The sequence below is a fragment of the Podarcis filfolensis genome, assembly GCF_964270895.1.
Source record: "Podarcis filfolensis genome assembly, chromosome: 17".
NCBI classification, from domain to species: Eukaryota; Metazoa; Chordata; class Lepidosauria; order Squamata; family Lacertidae; genus Podarcis; species Podarcis filfolensis.
Window position 1 is genome coordinate 5,127,766 of NC_139621.1, and position 16,565 is coordinate 5,144,330.

At 47.0% G+C, this 16,565-nt stretch overlaps 1 protein-coding gene and 1 long non-coding RNA gene across 2 annotated transcripts in view; both read left to right on the forward strand.

The window, feature by feature from the left end:
* The window catches only part of LOC310753115, a 6,067-nt gene extending 4,257 nt beyond the window's left edge, over nucleotides 1-1,810 (forward strand). The window contains exons 2-3 of the long non-coding RNA XR_014543198.1: nucleotides 448-567; nucleotides 1,212-1,810. This is a non-coding gene — a long non-coding RNA (uncharacterized lncRNA). The remainder of the gene's footprint in view (nucleotides 1-447; nucleotides 568-1,211) is intronic.
* A 4,384-nt stretch (nucleotides 1,811-6,194) lies between these two features.
* On the forward strand, nucleotides 6,195-15,989 carry PCSK1N (proprotein convertase subtilisin/kexin type 1 inhibitor). The gene is made up of 3 exons (XM_083593951.1): nucleotides 6,195-6,358; nucleotides 11,224-11,819; nucleotides 15,129-15,989. Exons 1-3 carry the CDS (start codon nucleotides 6,308-6,310, stop codon nucleotides 15,388-15,390), a joined length of 909 nt encoding a protein of 302 aa, XP_083450077.1. The 5' UTR covers nucleotides 6,195-6,307; the 3' UTR covers nucleotides 15,391-15,989.
* The last annotated feature ends 576 nt before the right edge of the window (nucleotides 15,990-16,565 follow it).

Below are 16,565 nucleotides of genomic sequence, written 5' to 3' on the forward strand. Positions count from 1 at the left end.
TAAAAATCTAATTTTAGGGAGATTCAGTTGACTTGTAGGGAACCCAGGTTGCATGGCTTCTTGTTTGTTCCAGGAAGCACAAAAAGAGAGGGAAAAGGTGGCAGAGCCTGCTGAGAGCCTGCTAAGTCACATCCACCGGCAACCTAAGCTCAGGTGAACCCTTGTGAATCAATAACTGTATATTACAAAAGAAGGGACCCATCTGGGGGCGGCTGGTGTAGGCAGCACTAAGATAAATAGACCAATGGTCTTACTTGGTATAAGGCACCTTCCCATTGTCCTAATTGCTTCAGATCAAGCCACTGTTTCAAGATACAGGAGCAGAGAATGGTTTTAAAAAAGAGAAGTTGGCAACCGTAGGCCGTGATCCAAACAGTCGCCCAAAAGGAGCTGTGTGACAGCATTTGACAATGGAGTTCTCAGTATAATTATTTCCCCACCTCACAGGGCAGCTGTGCCATCATCACCCACTGAAGAGCATTCGAGGGGTTGGCTGCGGGGAAGCAATGTCAGGCAATTCGAAGAAAGCTGTGTGGGAGACCAAAAGACACAACAGCAGCATAAGAGGTAATGGATTCAACCATAAGTAATTCATCCCACTTAGGAGAGTGTGAGAGCCAGTCTCCCAGGGGTGGGCTATGCCTCCCAGAGCCCCAGGCCAGGCTAGGATTACTTACAGAGCCATTAACTTGAGGCGGAATGGGAAACAGGCCAGGAGAGCTCAGCATCCACTCACTCACACGCCCTTGCTTGCTGTAGGCTGGAAGAGAGAAGGGGCATCAAAGCCAGCTGCAAGGAGCCTGTGGCTTGACAAGGAGAGCAGGGGAGGGACGTGGGGACTTGTGGGCTGTTGACAGAGGGGCTTGGGCTGGAGTGGGGCTGTGCTGCAAGTGGTCTCCAGAAATTCTGCATCTCTTTGGATCCCAAGAGCAACATCGGAAGTGGGGACGCATCTGTTTTATTGCGGGCTGAGTCCAGGCCAATCCCATCGTGCACCACACCTGCCTCCTGCCACAACCCGCTCCAATTCCTAAATGAGTCATTACGTCTCCATGGCGATGGATGCAGCAGAAAGCAAAATTGCAATAACTGTTTGGGAGAAGAGTGGGGAGGGAAGGACAGAGAGCGCATAAGTGAGCCTGCGTTGCAAGGGGTGTGTGAAAGATGACAAGGCACAATATTCCAAAATCTACTTTGTGTTTTTACCGAAGGTCCAGTATACATTTGAGAGACAATCGCCGTGAGGTATGCTGTTGTTACTGCCTTCCTTTTTCAAAACAGAAAGATGGATAAAACTAAACAGGATAGAGATTGGAGACAAGGTCTTCCAGAAAGCATTTTTCTCCCTTAATACAAAAAATAGAACTACAAATTTGAACCAGCACGGTTAAAAGAAGAAAATTATTGTTTAAATTAGAAGTACTGTTGTGAATTTGCTGTTGGACTCATTCGTAATAATCAATCCCTATAGTTTTGCTTAAACTGACTTTGGATGAGAATCTGGGATTTGATGCAAAATAGCTTGAAGACCAAATTAGACCTGGTATTAACTGCAATTAACAGTTCAAGTTTTATTTGTTTATTTAATGCAACTTCCAAGCTCCCCCCGCCCAACAGGATCAGATGAATGGGTTTTTTTTAAAAAGCATTCCTTCAAGCTGCTGAAAATGCTGCCCCGCTCTTAAGCTGCTATTTACCCTGGAAGGGAAGCTTCCATTGCTTTCCAAAGTCTGTAGATATTTCCTGACTGGTCAATTCATCTGCAGGGCTGGGGCTGAGTGCTTGGGAGGCTGCCTGGAGTTGCCTGAAGGCTGGGGTAGGAGTAGCAGATTTGCCTCCATGGAGCAGTACCTGCTGTTTGCCTCCACTCGGACTCCTGCTTGCATGTTCATAAATGGAGGAAATATTACAAAGAGACCATAATAAGTCTCTGAACCCAGTAGTGTCGCCCCTGGAACTTTACTGCCACTCAGCCAAAAGAGGGAAACTGTTGCAAAGAGCATGCTGGCCAAGGTTGCATTTTCTAATATGAGCCCAGATCACTATTATTCCCATTCTACAAATGGAAGAACATCAAAGCCAGCTGCAAGGAGCCTGTGGCTTGACAAGGAGAGCAGGGGAGGGATGTGGGGACTTGTGGGCTGTTGACAGAGGGGCTTGGGCTGGAGTGGGGCTGTGCTGCAAGTGGTCTCCAGAAGTTCTGTATCTCTTTGGATCCCAAAGTGATGACAGTGATTTGTTCAAGGGCCCTCTGGCTGTGGGCAGACTTGAACTGACATCTCCCAAGTTAAACTCCCTACCTACGGAGCCACAGACATTTTAGATTTTGATCGTACTTCTAGCCTGCAGTATTCTTGTGATCCCAGGGCTGTGTCTGTGTACGGATTGGGAAATATAACATTTAGTTGCATTTAACTGGGAAAAGTTCATGTGTCGAATGAATTACACCCCAGATTTTCCATCATAGTGAAATAGGCAATAATAATAATAATTTAATAACTTTATTATTTATACCCCACCCATCTGGCTGGGTTTCTCCAGTGCTAAAAGTGAGATTACTGCTTACCTAGGCAAAAACCAGCAGCCTCAAGACTGTAGCCAAGTCACAAAGCACTACCCTAATGTATTAATATTTGTGTTTGTTTACAAAACATTAACATATAAAACACTTTGACTTATCCTAATATGAGAGCTTGGCATGTCATGGGGATTTTAATGTCACGTTCATGGCATTGTGTGCTTAGGACTGAAGCCTTAGATGTTCAGAAACTGGACACAGGATGCAAGAATCATCTCTCTCTAAGCCTGTCTCTCTCTCTCTCTAGGTGGGTGGGTCTAAGTTCTCCAAATGTCAAGACAAGATGAACCCACCACTAAGGAGAGAGAGAGAGAGAGAGAGAGAGAGAGAGAGAGAGATCTGGTTCCATCATGTGCAGATTATACATAGGAGGAAAACGTATCACTGGCCTGAAGGGGTTGAGGGTGGATGCAGGAAAGGGAGGGGAGGATGGATACACTGGGACTAGAAAATATAGGTTATGGAGAGCAGAGCAGGGATGCTGCTTTTAAGGTGTGTGTCCCCGCTCCCCAGTGTGGAGAACAGTGTTGCTTAGAGGGAGTTGCCCAATACATTTCCTTGACAAAGACAAGGGAGCAGACCTTCTGAGATCTGCATCTGAGATCCCCTCTTGCTCATTCTGCCCCAAAGCCCAGTCCTGATGGCACCTACTGTGTAGTTTGGTTGGCTCTTCCAGGAAGAGTGTCCAGGAAGTCTGCCACCCGCAGGAGCTGAACCCACACTGGGCTTGGTAGTGGTGGTGAATGCTTGAAACCAGATTCACTCTGGAAGACACTTGAGCTTGCTAGACTCACTTGGCTTACATGAATTCTGCCTCAAGGGTGCTCCAGTAGCTATGCCGTTTGAACATCTCCAAGCTGGAGTTTTATTGTGGGTTTAGCCTGCAACATATTCTTGACACAAAAGCAGGATAAAACACAGAACATTTGTGGTATGGAAAGTTACAGGATTTCAGCAGGAAGAACATACGCAGCAGGCACTGATTGGAAATGACAACAACAGCGACAAGAGTATTGTTAGCCCAGAAATGGAAGCGAGAAGAAATTCCGATGAAAGAAGAATGGCAGACAAAATCAATGGACTACGCAGAATTGGATAAAATAGATAGATAGATAGATAGATAGATTCTTTATTGTCATTACACACGTGCAACATTGCACAAGTGCAACGAAATTGGATGCCATCCCTTAAAAACAACAAAAGCAAAACAACAACAACAACCCACAAACCACATTCCAGCCACACCCACACCCACACCCATCAATCTCCCCAAGTCACACTATCGAGTTACAGCATTCAAAAGGGCCACAGCTCTCGGGTAGAAACTGTTTTTCAGTCTATTTGTCCTTGACTTGATGTTTCTATATCTCCTGCCAGACGGCAGTAGTGCAAACAGACTGTGTCCCGGGTGAGATGAATCCTGCAGGATGTTGTTTGCTTTCCTAAGACAACGGGAACCGTACAATTCTTCCAAGGATGGGAGAGGTTGACCAATAATCCTTTGTGCTGTGGTTATGACCTTCTGGAGCACCTTCCTCTCCCTAGCTGTACAACTGGAGAACCAAGCACAAATACAGTATGTAAGAATGCTCTCTATGGAGCCTCGGTAGAAGGACACCAGCAGTCTCTCACTCAGATTGTTCTTCTTTAAAAGTCTGAGGAAATAAATTCTCTGCTGGGCCTTCTTCACCAGAGCAGTGGTATTTGCGCTCCAAGTCATGCCCTGATCGATAGTTACTCCCAAAAACCTGAATTCCGCCACCCTCTCCACCCGTTCCCCATTAATATGCAAGGGCTGAATGTCCGCCTTTTTTTTCCTGTAATCCACCACTAATTCCTTGGTCTTAGCCGTATTAAGAGCCAGATTGTTCTCTCCACACCAAACACAGAGCCGCTCCACCTCGTCCCGATAGGCGGACTCATCCCCTCCTGAAATGAGCCCTACCACCGTAGTGTCATCAGCAAACTTGATGATTTTGTTGCTGGAATAGATGGCTGTACAGTCATACGTATAGAGAGCATAGAGCAGGAAAGATTCGAAACCTGCGGGACCAGAGATTCACAGAAGATTGGAAGAAGTTTATGAATTATTTGAAGAGCAAAAGTAATGAACAAATTACGTTAGTAGGACTACAAGAAGTTTTGTAAGGAGAAATAGATGAAATGTTGCAAAGTAGAAAAAGAATAGAGATATTAGTTATGAGATTTAAATGTAATAGGGAAAGTAAGAAATGTATATTAAGTGATTAGATTGGAAAATTTTCAGATGTGATTGATGGAAGCAAAAAAAAAATTGTATAAGATGGAAAAGTACGTTTAATTACTGTTGAAAATGATATGTTAAAAAACTAATAAAAATTTATATATAAATAAATGGAAACGAAGCAGAATATCCATTCCAAAGCTTTTGCAGATAAGTACAAATAGCATTGAAAGTGGAATTGTGACTAACCACAAGAAGCACAAATCACCATGAATGCAGAAATAGACTTTTAGAGTTGGCTAATATCTTAAAGGGTACGCCAGAGCCACTGTGTAGGGGACAACATATTGGACGCGAGAAGCTGCCTGGCCACAAAACTCACGGGATGTTCCTTGGATCGGTTGGTAACTCTCAGCATTAGCTACATCGCAGGGTTGCTGTGAATTTAATATGGGGTGTCCTTATCCCACCCTTTGTGGGTGCCGTGGGTGCTAAAACATTTTTAAAAGGAAAGGAAAAGGAGATAGGCTAAATGAGGCACTGGAAGGAAAAAGAGAGCATGAAAGGGGAATATAATGAGGGTTGGAAGGTTGGAAGCAGGAGGTGAAAATAAAAGAGACGCCTGGAAGCTTTTCCCTTCATTTAAGTTCTCTCTGAGTAAGTAGCAGGCTGAATGCACTCTACACATGCTCAGAAACATTTGGTCAGCATTGCTCTATCTATGCCAGAGAACTGCAAGCGCCCTGTGTTCTTTGGATGAATTCAGTAAATTTATTTTAAATTTAATTTAATGGATTTAATAAACAACTAATATAAAATTGAATAATATTGCACCCCTTTTCATGGCAAGCGGGCCAAAAGTGAGTTCTGTCTGAAATTAAACTCCACAGAGAGTGGGGTGGAGAGAGAGAGAGATTAACAGTATGACTCCCTTCAGGAAAAAGGTTTGTTCTTTAAAAATAATAATAAAACGAAACAAAACCACACCTTTCTACACAGTCACGGAGGCTGTGCAGATAGCTTGGCGCTGGAAGGGATGCACTTTGCACGCGCTCCGGTGCCCCCTGTCCTTGGCCGGTAAAATCGGAGGCGGAGGTACCGGAGTGCCCGTGCTTCTCCTCCCCCCGCACCCCGCCCAAGGTGCTAACTTCAATAAAATATTGGGTGGGGGGCAGGTAAGCCTCGCCCCGAATAATCAATCATAAGACGTGGCGCACACAAAACCATTTGAAGGAGACAATGCCCATGAACTTTGGGGTGGGGCTCAAATATGCTCAAATATTTTAGGGGGGGCGAAGGCACCTCGCCCTCCCCCCGCTGGCTCCTATGCCCCCCGCTGTCCTTGAGCCCCGGGCGCGGAGCGATGGGCAGAGGCGGGGCCGCGGCAGCGAGGCGGAGCTCCGGCTCTTGTCTGGCGCCGCCGCCGCCTCCTCTGGCGCAGTCCGGGCTCGGCTCCGTCGCTCGCTTGCTGTCGCCGCCGCCGCCGTCTGGGCAGCCTCGGCCTCCCGTCCAACCCAGAGGGAGCGATGGGCCCAGCGCTGCTGCTCGCGCTGCTCTCGGGCCTCGGAGCCGCCAAGGTAGGCGATTCGAACCCAGAACCGGCGCCGGAGCATCAGCCCGCCGGGCGCGCAGGATGACCGGGGGGACGCGAGCCACTGGCGGGATGGGCGAACATCCGCGGAGGGGGCGAGGGATCCGATATCGCGCGTTACGGGTGCCGGGTTATCTGGGGACTCCACACCCAGAGGACACGCAGACGAGCCCCTGGCCCTGCGGCTTGGCTTCCTTGCTGGAGCGATCCAGAACCATTGGCTCTGCCGGCACCTTTCTGTAGCGCACCTGCTTTTCTGCCTCTGCGCAGCCAGCCGCGCTCTGGAGGGCGCGCATCTGATTTCTGTAAAGAATGACTGAATAGTCGTTGTTGGCAGCCCAGGGAGAAAGGAGACGCGGGAGGGGGGCACCCAAGAGCCCAATTAATGGGGCACTGTGGGGATGGAGGGTGTGTGTGTGGATGAGGAGCGTTTTTCATCTAAATGATGGTGATCTGGAATAAGGATGCTCTCCAAACTGTGCAGGACATCTGGCAATCTGCGTGTGTTTCTGTGCTGGGAAGCAAAAAACAGCGAGTCATTTGTGCATCTTTTTCGCCCCCCCCCCCGATTAAAAAAAGGGGGGCGCTCGTGTGTGTTTTTGTGCGTGTGCTTGTGACTCATGCCTGTTCCCTCTGTGAGCAACTGGGGGCTTTTGTGGGTGGAAAGGTAAAGGATGCGTTACGAATTCAGCTCCATCGTTTCCAAGAATTACGCACAGCAGAAGAAGCGTGTGCATGTGTGCAAAGGGCCGAGCGAGTGCTGGGGGCGTTGCTGTGTACAAAGTGTGGGTGCGCGGACTAAGGATGAGCTAAGGTTGTGGGGCTTTTGTGGAAAGGGTGTGACGGGGGCAAGCCAAATTGCGGGGTGTGTCTGTGCGTGTGATATCCGAGTGGGCAGATGGGCCGCAAAAGAAGTACACCGTTATTTTTGCACCTGTTATCCATCTGTGTAAGACGGAGTGTGTGTGTGTGTGTGTGTGTGTGTGTGTGTAAAAGGAGGTGCAAAGTGAAGGGTACTGAAATACATGCCATGTACTATTCGTTTTAAAAAATAATTCAGGGCATGTATTTTGGGGCATTTTATTGAACAAAATTCATATACTAATTGATTGTCAATAGAGCCTCTAAACGAGTTGCAGAACAATAAAACCAGCATTAAAATTAAAACATTTTTTAAAATGCCAATAAAAGACAAGAGTTGAAAGCAGGAATGAAAATATATATCAAAGAATACTTAAAATCTGCAATAAACGGGAAACATATTAAGGTACAATTTTCACTGATGGGCTTTTATGTCAGTGGCCTGTCTGCTGTGCATTGCCACCCATCTCAACTGTAGGAGTCTTGACTCCTTATTAAGGGGCAGGGGTAGTTTGAACAAAGCCAGAGGCAGATTGGAGGTTGTGGGGCTTTTGCACATATGTAGAATGTGTGTTTGAGGTGGGAGAGGCTGAAGGGAGCCCCCCTTAGCTCAGGAGAGTCTCACAACCACCAAAGTGATTTCTCAGTGTACCCAAACCAACCAGGCTTCCCAGCATCCGTCGTCCTGGTGGTTGTGACTAACTCTGCAGGAAGACTGCGGAGGACCTTCCACCGTGACACATCCTCAAGGGCTTCTGTGCACATCCATGCAGAGGTCCCCGGCCTTAGTCTGGCCCATCTGCCTCCTCTACTGGCAGATCTCCCTTGACCCCATTTCCAGAGGGTCTTTCAGCTCCTGAATCTTGATTACGGCTCAAGTAAATTTCTCCATTTGGGTAAGCCTTAGTCAGAGGAAGTTTGGTTACTGGTCCCCAGATGTGAGATGGGCGCATGGTGCAAATTGATATGTTAATAATAACAATGATATTAATCATTATTAATGATTAGTAATGCCCTGAAATTTGGCTGCTGTTAGTTACGTAGATATGGCTTATATATGAAGGACATGTGGTGATTTGCAATAACCAATTTGCAGTTTGGGAAAGAGTGTGGCTGGTATAGATCGTGTTTGTGTGTGTTGGGCTGGTAGGTCAGAACTTGGAAACAGGCTTCTATGTGTGTGGTACACACACACACACACACACACACACACACAAATTCAGCCTTTGTTGTTCTGTCTTCATCAAAGCCTTTTTACAAATGGGAAGGAAAAGAGAAAAATGGATGTGATTCTAACCAATTATACCATCTGGAGATGCAGAAATATAAACACAAAGGGAGAAGCAAAAATGCTATACTATGGCAGTCAGGAGGCAAAATAGTTTATTGTGACGTGAGCTTTTCGGTCCCTACAATTGGTCCTGTGAACATCTACTGCGAATGATACAATAAAAACCATCTCATTTTCTGTCCTTTGGCTGTTTCAGACTTATTGCAGTTCCCACAAATCTGACAAAAATCCAGAGTGAAACCAAGGAGAAAAATCTGGAAAGAGTCTAATAGAACGGGCTCAGGCATAGTCTAGTTTTCTGGCTTGGCTTTTTAATTTTTATTTTTTAATTTTTTTTAAGTCTCTAGCTGATGTTCTTCTAGACGTCAGAGCAGGAAATGTGCAGGCAGTTTTCGGCTCAATTACTCACTCAAAATTAAATCTGCCTCTGCTTGTAGTATTCACCCCCACGCCTTCCCTAGCCATGAAGCTCACTGAGTAATGCTTGATAATTCAGCATGCAGTGGTACCTCTGCTTGCAAATGGGATCCGTTCCAGAGGCCCGTTCGCAACATGAAAAGCCCGCAACCTGAAGTGCTGTATCTGTGCAGGTGCGTGGCATGATTTGGCACTTGTGCACATGCACGAAGTGTGATTTTGTGCTACTATAATAATAATAATAATAATAATTTATTATTTATACCCTGCCCATCTGGCTGGGTCTCCCCAGCCACCCTGGGCAGCTTCCAACAAAGTATGAAAATACAGTGGTCTGTGGGGTTTTTTAATGTATTTTTATTAAAGATTTTCTTGATTTACAAAGGTATGTGCAAAGTCTCTCTCTCGTATTTTTGTTTTCCACGTAACAACTTTTTTTTTTACAAATCGGTTTCATTTGTTGAGACATTAGGAAGAATAGGGGGAAAGAGGTGGAGGGGGGAAATATGAGTGGGGGTGGGGTCAGGTGGTGAATACAGTGGTCTGTTAAACATTAAAAGCTTCCCTAAACAGGGCTGCCTTCAGATGCGCGGGCTGTGCATGTGCGAGCGGCGAATCCCGGAAGTAACCCTTTCCGGTACTTCTGGGTCGCCGCGGGCGGGACGCAACCTGAAAAAACATTCCAAGATGTTTTGCTGCTGGAGGCAGAACAGCAAATGACACCTGCACCTCCAAAAGTCAAGGTGCATCGTGAGCAAGACTGACTGAGTTAGAATCCTAGAATGGTGGAGCTGGAAGGGACCCTGAGGGTCATCTAGCCCAACCCCCAGCAAAGCAGCAATCTCAGCTAAAGCATCCCTGACAGATGGCCATCCAGCCTCTCATTGAAACCCTCCAAGGGAGGAGAGTCTGCCGCCATCCAAGGGAGACCATTCTACCATTCAACAGCTCTTACTGTCAGAAAGTTCTTCCTAATGTTTCGTTGGAATCTCCTTTCTCGTAACTTGTTGGTTTGGGTCCTGCCCTCTGGAGCAGGAGAAAATAAGCTTGTTTTATGGCACCTGAGGCATAAAATCCCACAAATTCGTTTCCCTGGGAATCAAAAAAATGCAATGACAATAAATTCAATAACCATTTGCTGTTCTTTTGGGACACTCAGAATGATCTTCCTGCGGCAGTTACCTCAACACTGTGTCCTGCCAGGACCTTGTTGGTTTCGTTTCAAAGGCTAAGCGCTTCCCCTTGCTAAAACCAATAAGGTCACATCCACACGATAGATTTAAAGCACGTGGCTTCCCCCAAAGGACCCTGGGAACAGTAGCTTGTTAAGGGTACTGGGAATGGTAGCACCATGTGGGATAAACTAGTTTCCAGAATTGCTTGGGGAAACCAGGACTGTCAAAACCATTGTAAATTTGCTTTAAATGTATGGTGTGGATGTTACCTAAGATGTAAAAGTGCTTTGTTTGCGATTGAATTGTGCCCTTTACCATTTTTGTTTTCACTTTAATTCTTAAGTTACTTTAAACATATCAAATGGCTTTTTCGTACTTCGCTGTTGTTGTAAACAAAATCTGCCCTTCTTCCCTTCTGTCCTGTCTGCCAGGTTATCTGATAATGCCTTTCCTGGTAGTCTGGCCATTCCTTTGAGATGGTGATTACCCAATTCCTGAGACAATGGGAAGGTTCCCTCACCCCCTCCCTCCTTGCAGAGAAAACATTTGGTCAGTTTGGGAGTCAAAATGGTTTCAGGCCAGTCTTCCTGTGCTGCTCCAGACGTGTGGTCCACATATCTATGTACGTGCTTGGTTGCTACATTTATCAACATTTATTATACAGTGGTACCTCTAGATGCGAACGGGATCCGTTCCGGAGCCCCGTTCGCATCCAGAAGTGAACGCAACCCACGTCTGCACGTGTGTGGGTCGCGATTTGCCGCTTCCGCGCATGCATGTGATGTCATTTTGACCGTCTGCACATGCGCGAGCGGTGGAACCTGGAAGTAACACGCTCTGTTACTTCCGGGTCGCCGCAGCGCACAACCTGAAAATACTTATCCCAAAGCTACTTCAACCCAAGGTATGACTGTATATATAAGACCTTAAATTTTTTATTACACTGTTCCATATTGATGTATGATGGCCCACACCACGAAATGCCCAGCGACTGGCTTGCTGTGGGGCAGAGGTGGTATCGTGTCCCCCTCCCTGCGATTGCTGCCAGCCTGACTTCTGACCTTTCCTTAAAATTCAGCTTGCAATCTTTCCCCCTGTTTCTTACAGCCTCTCCCCACCACAGGGGGCTCCCGTGGAGGGCTGAACCACAACTTACCTGGGGGAGCCCGAAGGGTTCGGCGGGAGCTGCAGGGAGTGCCGTACGAGGCGGTCGAGACTGCATTGGCCAATGAGGTGTATTACCCCGAACTCGTCCGGCTGGCAGCGCTGGAGAGAGCCATGTCGTCCCCTGGTGGTCAGCTGCAGGAAGAGCACCTCGCCCAAGCCTTAGAGAGAGCCATGGCTGCCTCCGGTAACCAACTGCAAGATGACCGCTTGGCCCAGGCGCTAGAGAGAGCGGTGGCACCGGCCGGGAACCAGTTCCAACCAGACGAACGCTTGGCCCTCGCTCTGCAGCGCCTTCTTCAAGACGGGCATCGCCGGGACCAGGAGTCTGCCTATCTGGCCAACTTGCTCAGGCTTTGGGAAGAAGCAAAGGGGGCCCCGTTGTACCCAGAGTATGATGAGACCGGCTTAGCAGGCAACTCCTTCCCACCTCAAACACAGCGCAATCGCCACTGGGTCCCAGAAGGAGGATTTGAACCCCAAGAGGAGCTGGGAGGGGAGGAAGAACCCACTGGGGAGATGGACCCAGAGATGCTGAGGTAGCTGGAATGGGGTCCCATTTCTGAGCTAGGGCTTAGCCCCAGAACCTGTTTGGAATGACATTCTCAGCTGTGTAACACAGGAAGCAATAAAGAAGGGAGTGCCTATGACATAGCTGTCAACTCTTCCCTTTTTTAAAGGGAAATTTCCTTATTCCAAATAGGATTCCTCGCAAGAAAAGGGGAAAGTTGACAGCTATGGCCTATGAGCATGTGCAGAATGCCCACACATCGTCCTCCATTGCAGAATAAATTCAGGCTGCCTTCACACACCTCTCTTTTTATATAGAATATATAATTAAAATAACAAGATAGTACATTTGAGGAAACAGTTAATGGAACAGGAAGTGGTACATAAGAAATTTCAGTGGCAGTTTATATTTTCACCAGAATCAAGCAGTAAAGCGTTTTCCTGGTTTCAGGTTTGGGGCTATGTATGCGTGACTATCTCCACCTTTTTTTTTTTAAATCATGCGTATAGAAAAGTAGCTTGTCGTGGAGAAGAGTTCACCCAGCCTTCTCCCTGGCAAGCTCTTTGTCCAAATGCAGGGAGTTTGCTTTGCAAGAGGAAACCGTTCAGCAATGCAAACCCTCACCTGCAATGGTGTAATCCACTAATGACGTTCCATCTCTTGTATGATGAACTGGCTTTTTGGAGTATAAAAATAATTATCAAATAATTCAGGAAGATTCAAACAATGCTTGGGAAATGCATGGTTTTAAACAACTTATGCAGCCTGCCCCTGCCACACGCACATGGAAACAAAGAGCAAGATTGCTAGGCTGAAGAGCATGGCATGGGCTCCAGTACTTTTGCCTTTTTAAAGAAAACCACAGCCTAGGAAATATTCAGTGTAGAAAATCTGGGCCCTAGAACTGCCCGAGGTCCTCCTGAGATCCTGGACTACAAGTCCCCTCTTTCCTGACTGCTGGCCATGCCAGCTGGAGCTGATGAGAACTGTAGTTCAAAGCATCTGAAAGATGCTGCTGGGCCCAACAGCCCCTCCCCCACCTGGATATTCCAGTTAGGTCACCAGATTTGCATCTGGCGGCTTACATGCAGGTGGAATTCTGGAATTTTAGTTAGTGCACTGCGCAGTCACTAATTTCTTAGTAAGGAGGGAACCTGATTCACTTTAGGTAGATTTTGGCATGTAATAATTTTAGCAAAATGTAATAAAACCATGATATATAGCAATATAGGACGCGGGTGGTGCTGTGGGTTAAACCACAGAGCCTAGGACTTGCTGATCAGAAGGCCGGCGGTTCGAATCTCCGCGACGGGGTGAGCACCCGTTGCTCAGTCCCAGCTCCTGCCAACCTAGCAGTTCGAAAGCACGTCAAAATGCAAGTAGATAAATAGGTACCACTCCGGTGGGAAGGTAAACGGCATTTCCGTGTGCTGCTCTGGTTTGCCAGAAGTGGCTTAGTCATGCTGGCCACACGACCCGGAAGCTGTACGCCGGCTCCCTCGGCCAGTAAAGCGAGATGAGTGCCGCAACCCCAGAGTCAGCCACGACTGGACCTAATGGTCAGGGGTCCCTTTACCTTTACCTATATAGCATTATAGGCTGTCTGGGTTGCATCCAGTGCTGTCCATCCATTCGTGAAGGGCTAGTTGATGCAGCAGAGGCACCTTCTGTGAGTGCAAAAGAGAGGGAGGAATTTCTCCTTTCTCCTACAGCTCCCTGCATTGCCTTCCATGCTATTCCAGAGGAACTGGAGCATACCGTATTTTTCGCTCTATAAGACGCACTTTTTCCCTCCTAAAAAGTAAGGGGAAATGTGTGCGCATTTTATGGAGCGAATGCAGGCTGCGCAGCTATCCCAGAAGCCAGAACAGCAAGAGGGATAGCTGCTTTTGCAATCCCTCTTGCTGTTCTGGCTTCAGGGAAAGCAACACAATGCCTCTTCAGGGCAGCGGGAAGAATGCTCCCCCTGCCCTGAAGAGGTTTCAGAATATTTTTTTTTCTTGTTTTCCTCCTCCAAAAACTAGGTGCGTCTTATGGTCTGGTGCGTCATATAGAGTGAAAAATACAAAATTTGTGTGTGTGTGTGCAGAGGTCTGGAGAAGGATGGCAGGAGGAGCAGTAGACATTGTCTGTTCTCCATGCCCCCTGGATCAAGGGCTGAGTCCAAGTGCTTGCATTTCTCTGTTTGCTGCCTTAAGGGAACCTTTTCCCACATCGACTTGGCTGGTGAGGAACGCTTGTCTATCATCTGTAGAACCGCAGTGAGCCCAGAGTATTGTGGGGCACACAAAATGGGAGATGGTCACTGCGGGGGCAAGCTGTTTTCCCTGGAAGTCAGCAAGAAATCTCAGATAAGCTTTCAATTTATCTAAGAAGCCATTATCCTAGGGTATGGAGAAGGGGAAGACCCAAGGAAGAGAAAAATCCAGCTGTTACCTCTGGGAAATCTATTCCCCCCCCCCCAATTTTTTAAATTTTTTCCACATTTATCACAAAAATGACTTAACGAAACACACAACAAAGAAAAACACATTACACTACAATAAATTAAACACAAAGAAAAATTATTTCTTCAAATACCTAATTCTCATTACATTGATAACTGACTTCATCGAATCCCCTCTTACTGAATCTCATTATATCACCTGTATAGGTCTCCAAATTCATGTATTAACTCCTTTCATTTACTAACCTCTTCTCCTTTATTAATTTTCAAATCCTTAGTATTTACTACCACATATTCTTATTCTACCCCTAAGCCTATTTATCATTTCCAAGAATTTTCTATTTAATTTGTATCGCAATATTTAGCTAAATATTCTTTAAATTTCTTCCAATTCTCTTGTGTCTCCTCTTCTTTCTGGTCGTGGATTCTTCTAGTCAGGTCGGCCAGCTCCAAAAAAACCAACATCTTCATCTGCCATTCTTCTATTGTTGGTATTTCTTGTGATTTCCAGCTTTTTACTAAAAAACGTCTTGCCACTGTAGTGGCATACAAAAACAGTCTAGCATCTTTTGGGGGGCATTTCCAGTCCTGGTATCTCTGGGAAATCTAGAAGAGCAGACCCCATACTAACCAATCCACATCTGAGAGTTTCAATGGCATCATTGGGTTCTGTCAACGAAAGTGGGGTTTAGTGGGCAAGGCGAGTAAGGAAGGGTATACTTGTATGCCATCAGAAATTGCAACTTCAGTCTCCAGCCTTTTTTGAGAGAGGGGAGATGGCAGGCAACTTTATGAGTCAAGGCCTATCCTTGGCTCCCTCAAAGGATTGTGGGAAAAGGCGGAGAGCGCTCCTTCGTTCGACTCACCTTTTTCTCTTGCTGTTCTTTGCAGATACCTGGTTGGCCGGATCCTGGCAGGAGCGGGCACCCTGACCCCCCAGCGTTTCCCAGCGCCTCCCCGGCGCCTGCGGCGTGCCATCTTTGACGGAGGGGACCTACCTGAGCCCCCCAATCTTCTGCGGGTCAAACGACTAGGTGGGGAGGCTGGGGGGGAGCCCCAGCTGCAACGGGTCAAGCGGACAGAAGGGGAAGGGGCCGGTGGGAGGAGGGGGGTTTCGGGGGGGATGCAGAGGCTTCGGTATCTGCCTGAATAGGAGGAATTGGCATAAATAAAGATTGGGGGAGCCACCTCGCCCCTGCCCCCCACCTCTCTGGCAGTCTCTGAATGTCAGTGGACTGTGACACCTCGTGTTTGTTCCTGCCTCTTTTCTGCCTTGTGCCCCCAAATTACTGAGGAGGAAGGGGGAGAGCCTTTCACTGGGCTCCCCAAATCCCAGTTCTGTTATTGTATGGGGAGGGGCTCTTTTCCCCGCTAACCTTCTGGGCGTCCTGATTGAAAGCTGCAGTTTGATGGTGATCATCTCTCCCATGTCAAATGCAGAGCTGGGGGCCATCTTGGCTAAAAAAATATTTAAAAGTGGCTCAAATAACCCCCACCCACCCTGATTTTCCTTCTGCCTTAATAGTCCCGTTACCTCAACCCTGTCTCTCATCCCTTGCTCCTCCCTTGGCCCACCAGTTTTCCCCTGCTTGTGTGTGTCCGGTTTGTAAGATGCCTTGTGTTCACCCACATTCACATTACACAAAGACATATGCGCCCTCTTGCTGATTTGTCGCCCTGTTTGATCCTGCTTGTGGCCAGAGTTTTTGGTGTTGATGAATTAATAAAGAGCCCACCAGGTATTTTAATGTAGCGCTGACGTCATTGGTGTCATCTTCTCAAACCGTTTTCAAATACCCTTCACTCTCTTGAACTATGGAGCCCAGAGGTTCAAGTCTCAACGCCCTTGGGAACTTTTTACAGGACAGGCTTGAGGCCACTCAAAACTTTTGTCCAGTCTCAAGTTTCTCATCTGTAAAACAGGTAAAATATTTACCGCTTTGGAGGGTTCCAGTGAGAATGAATAAGATAAATGATTTTCAAAGCCTATGAAAACAGTGATAGAAATAACTAATAACCAAGGATGAAGAAGAAGAGGAGTTTGGATTTGATATCCCACTTTATCACTACCCTAAGGAGTCTCAAAGCGGCTAACAATCTCCTTTCCCTTCCTCCCCCACAACAAACACTCTGAGGTGAGTGGGGCTGAGAGACTTCAGAGAAGTATGACTTGCCCAAGGTCACCCAGCAGCTGCATGTGGAGGAGCAGGGAATCGAACTCTGTTCACCAGATTACGAGTCCACTGCTCTTAACCACTACACCACGCTGGATCTCGATGTCCCGAGGCATCCTGTCCTGTGTTTGTCACAACCAGTGCTGTTTGTTCT

Excerpts from the sequence above, each read along its gene's own strand:
- PCSK1N (XM_083593951.1), top strand. The coding sequence starts at position 6,308 with ATGGGCCCAGCGCTGCTGCTCGCGCTGCTCTCGGGCCTCGGAGCCGCC. Across the intron at positions 6,359-11,223 it reads CGGGCCTCGGAGCCGCCAAG|CCTCTCCCCACCACAGGGGG; the intron begins GTAGGCGATTCG and ends TGTTTCTTACAG. Across the intron at positions 11,820-15,128 it reads ATGGACCCAGAGATGCTGAG|ATACCTGGTTGGCCGGATCC; the intron begins GTAGCTGGAATG and ends TGTTCTTTGCAG.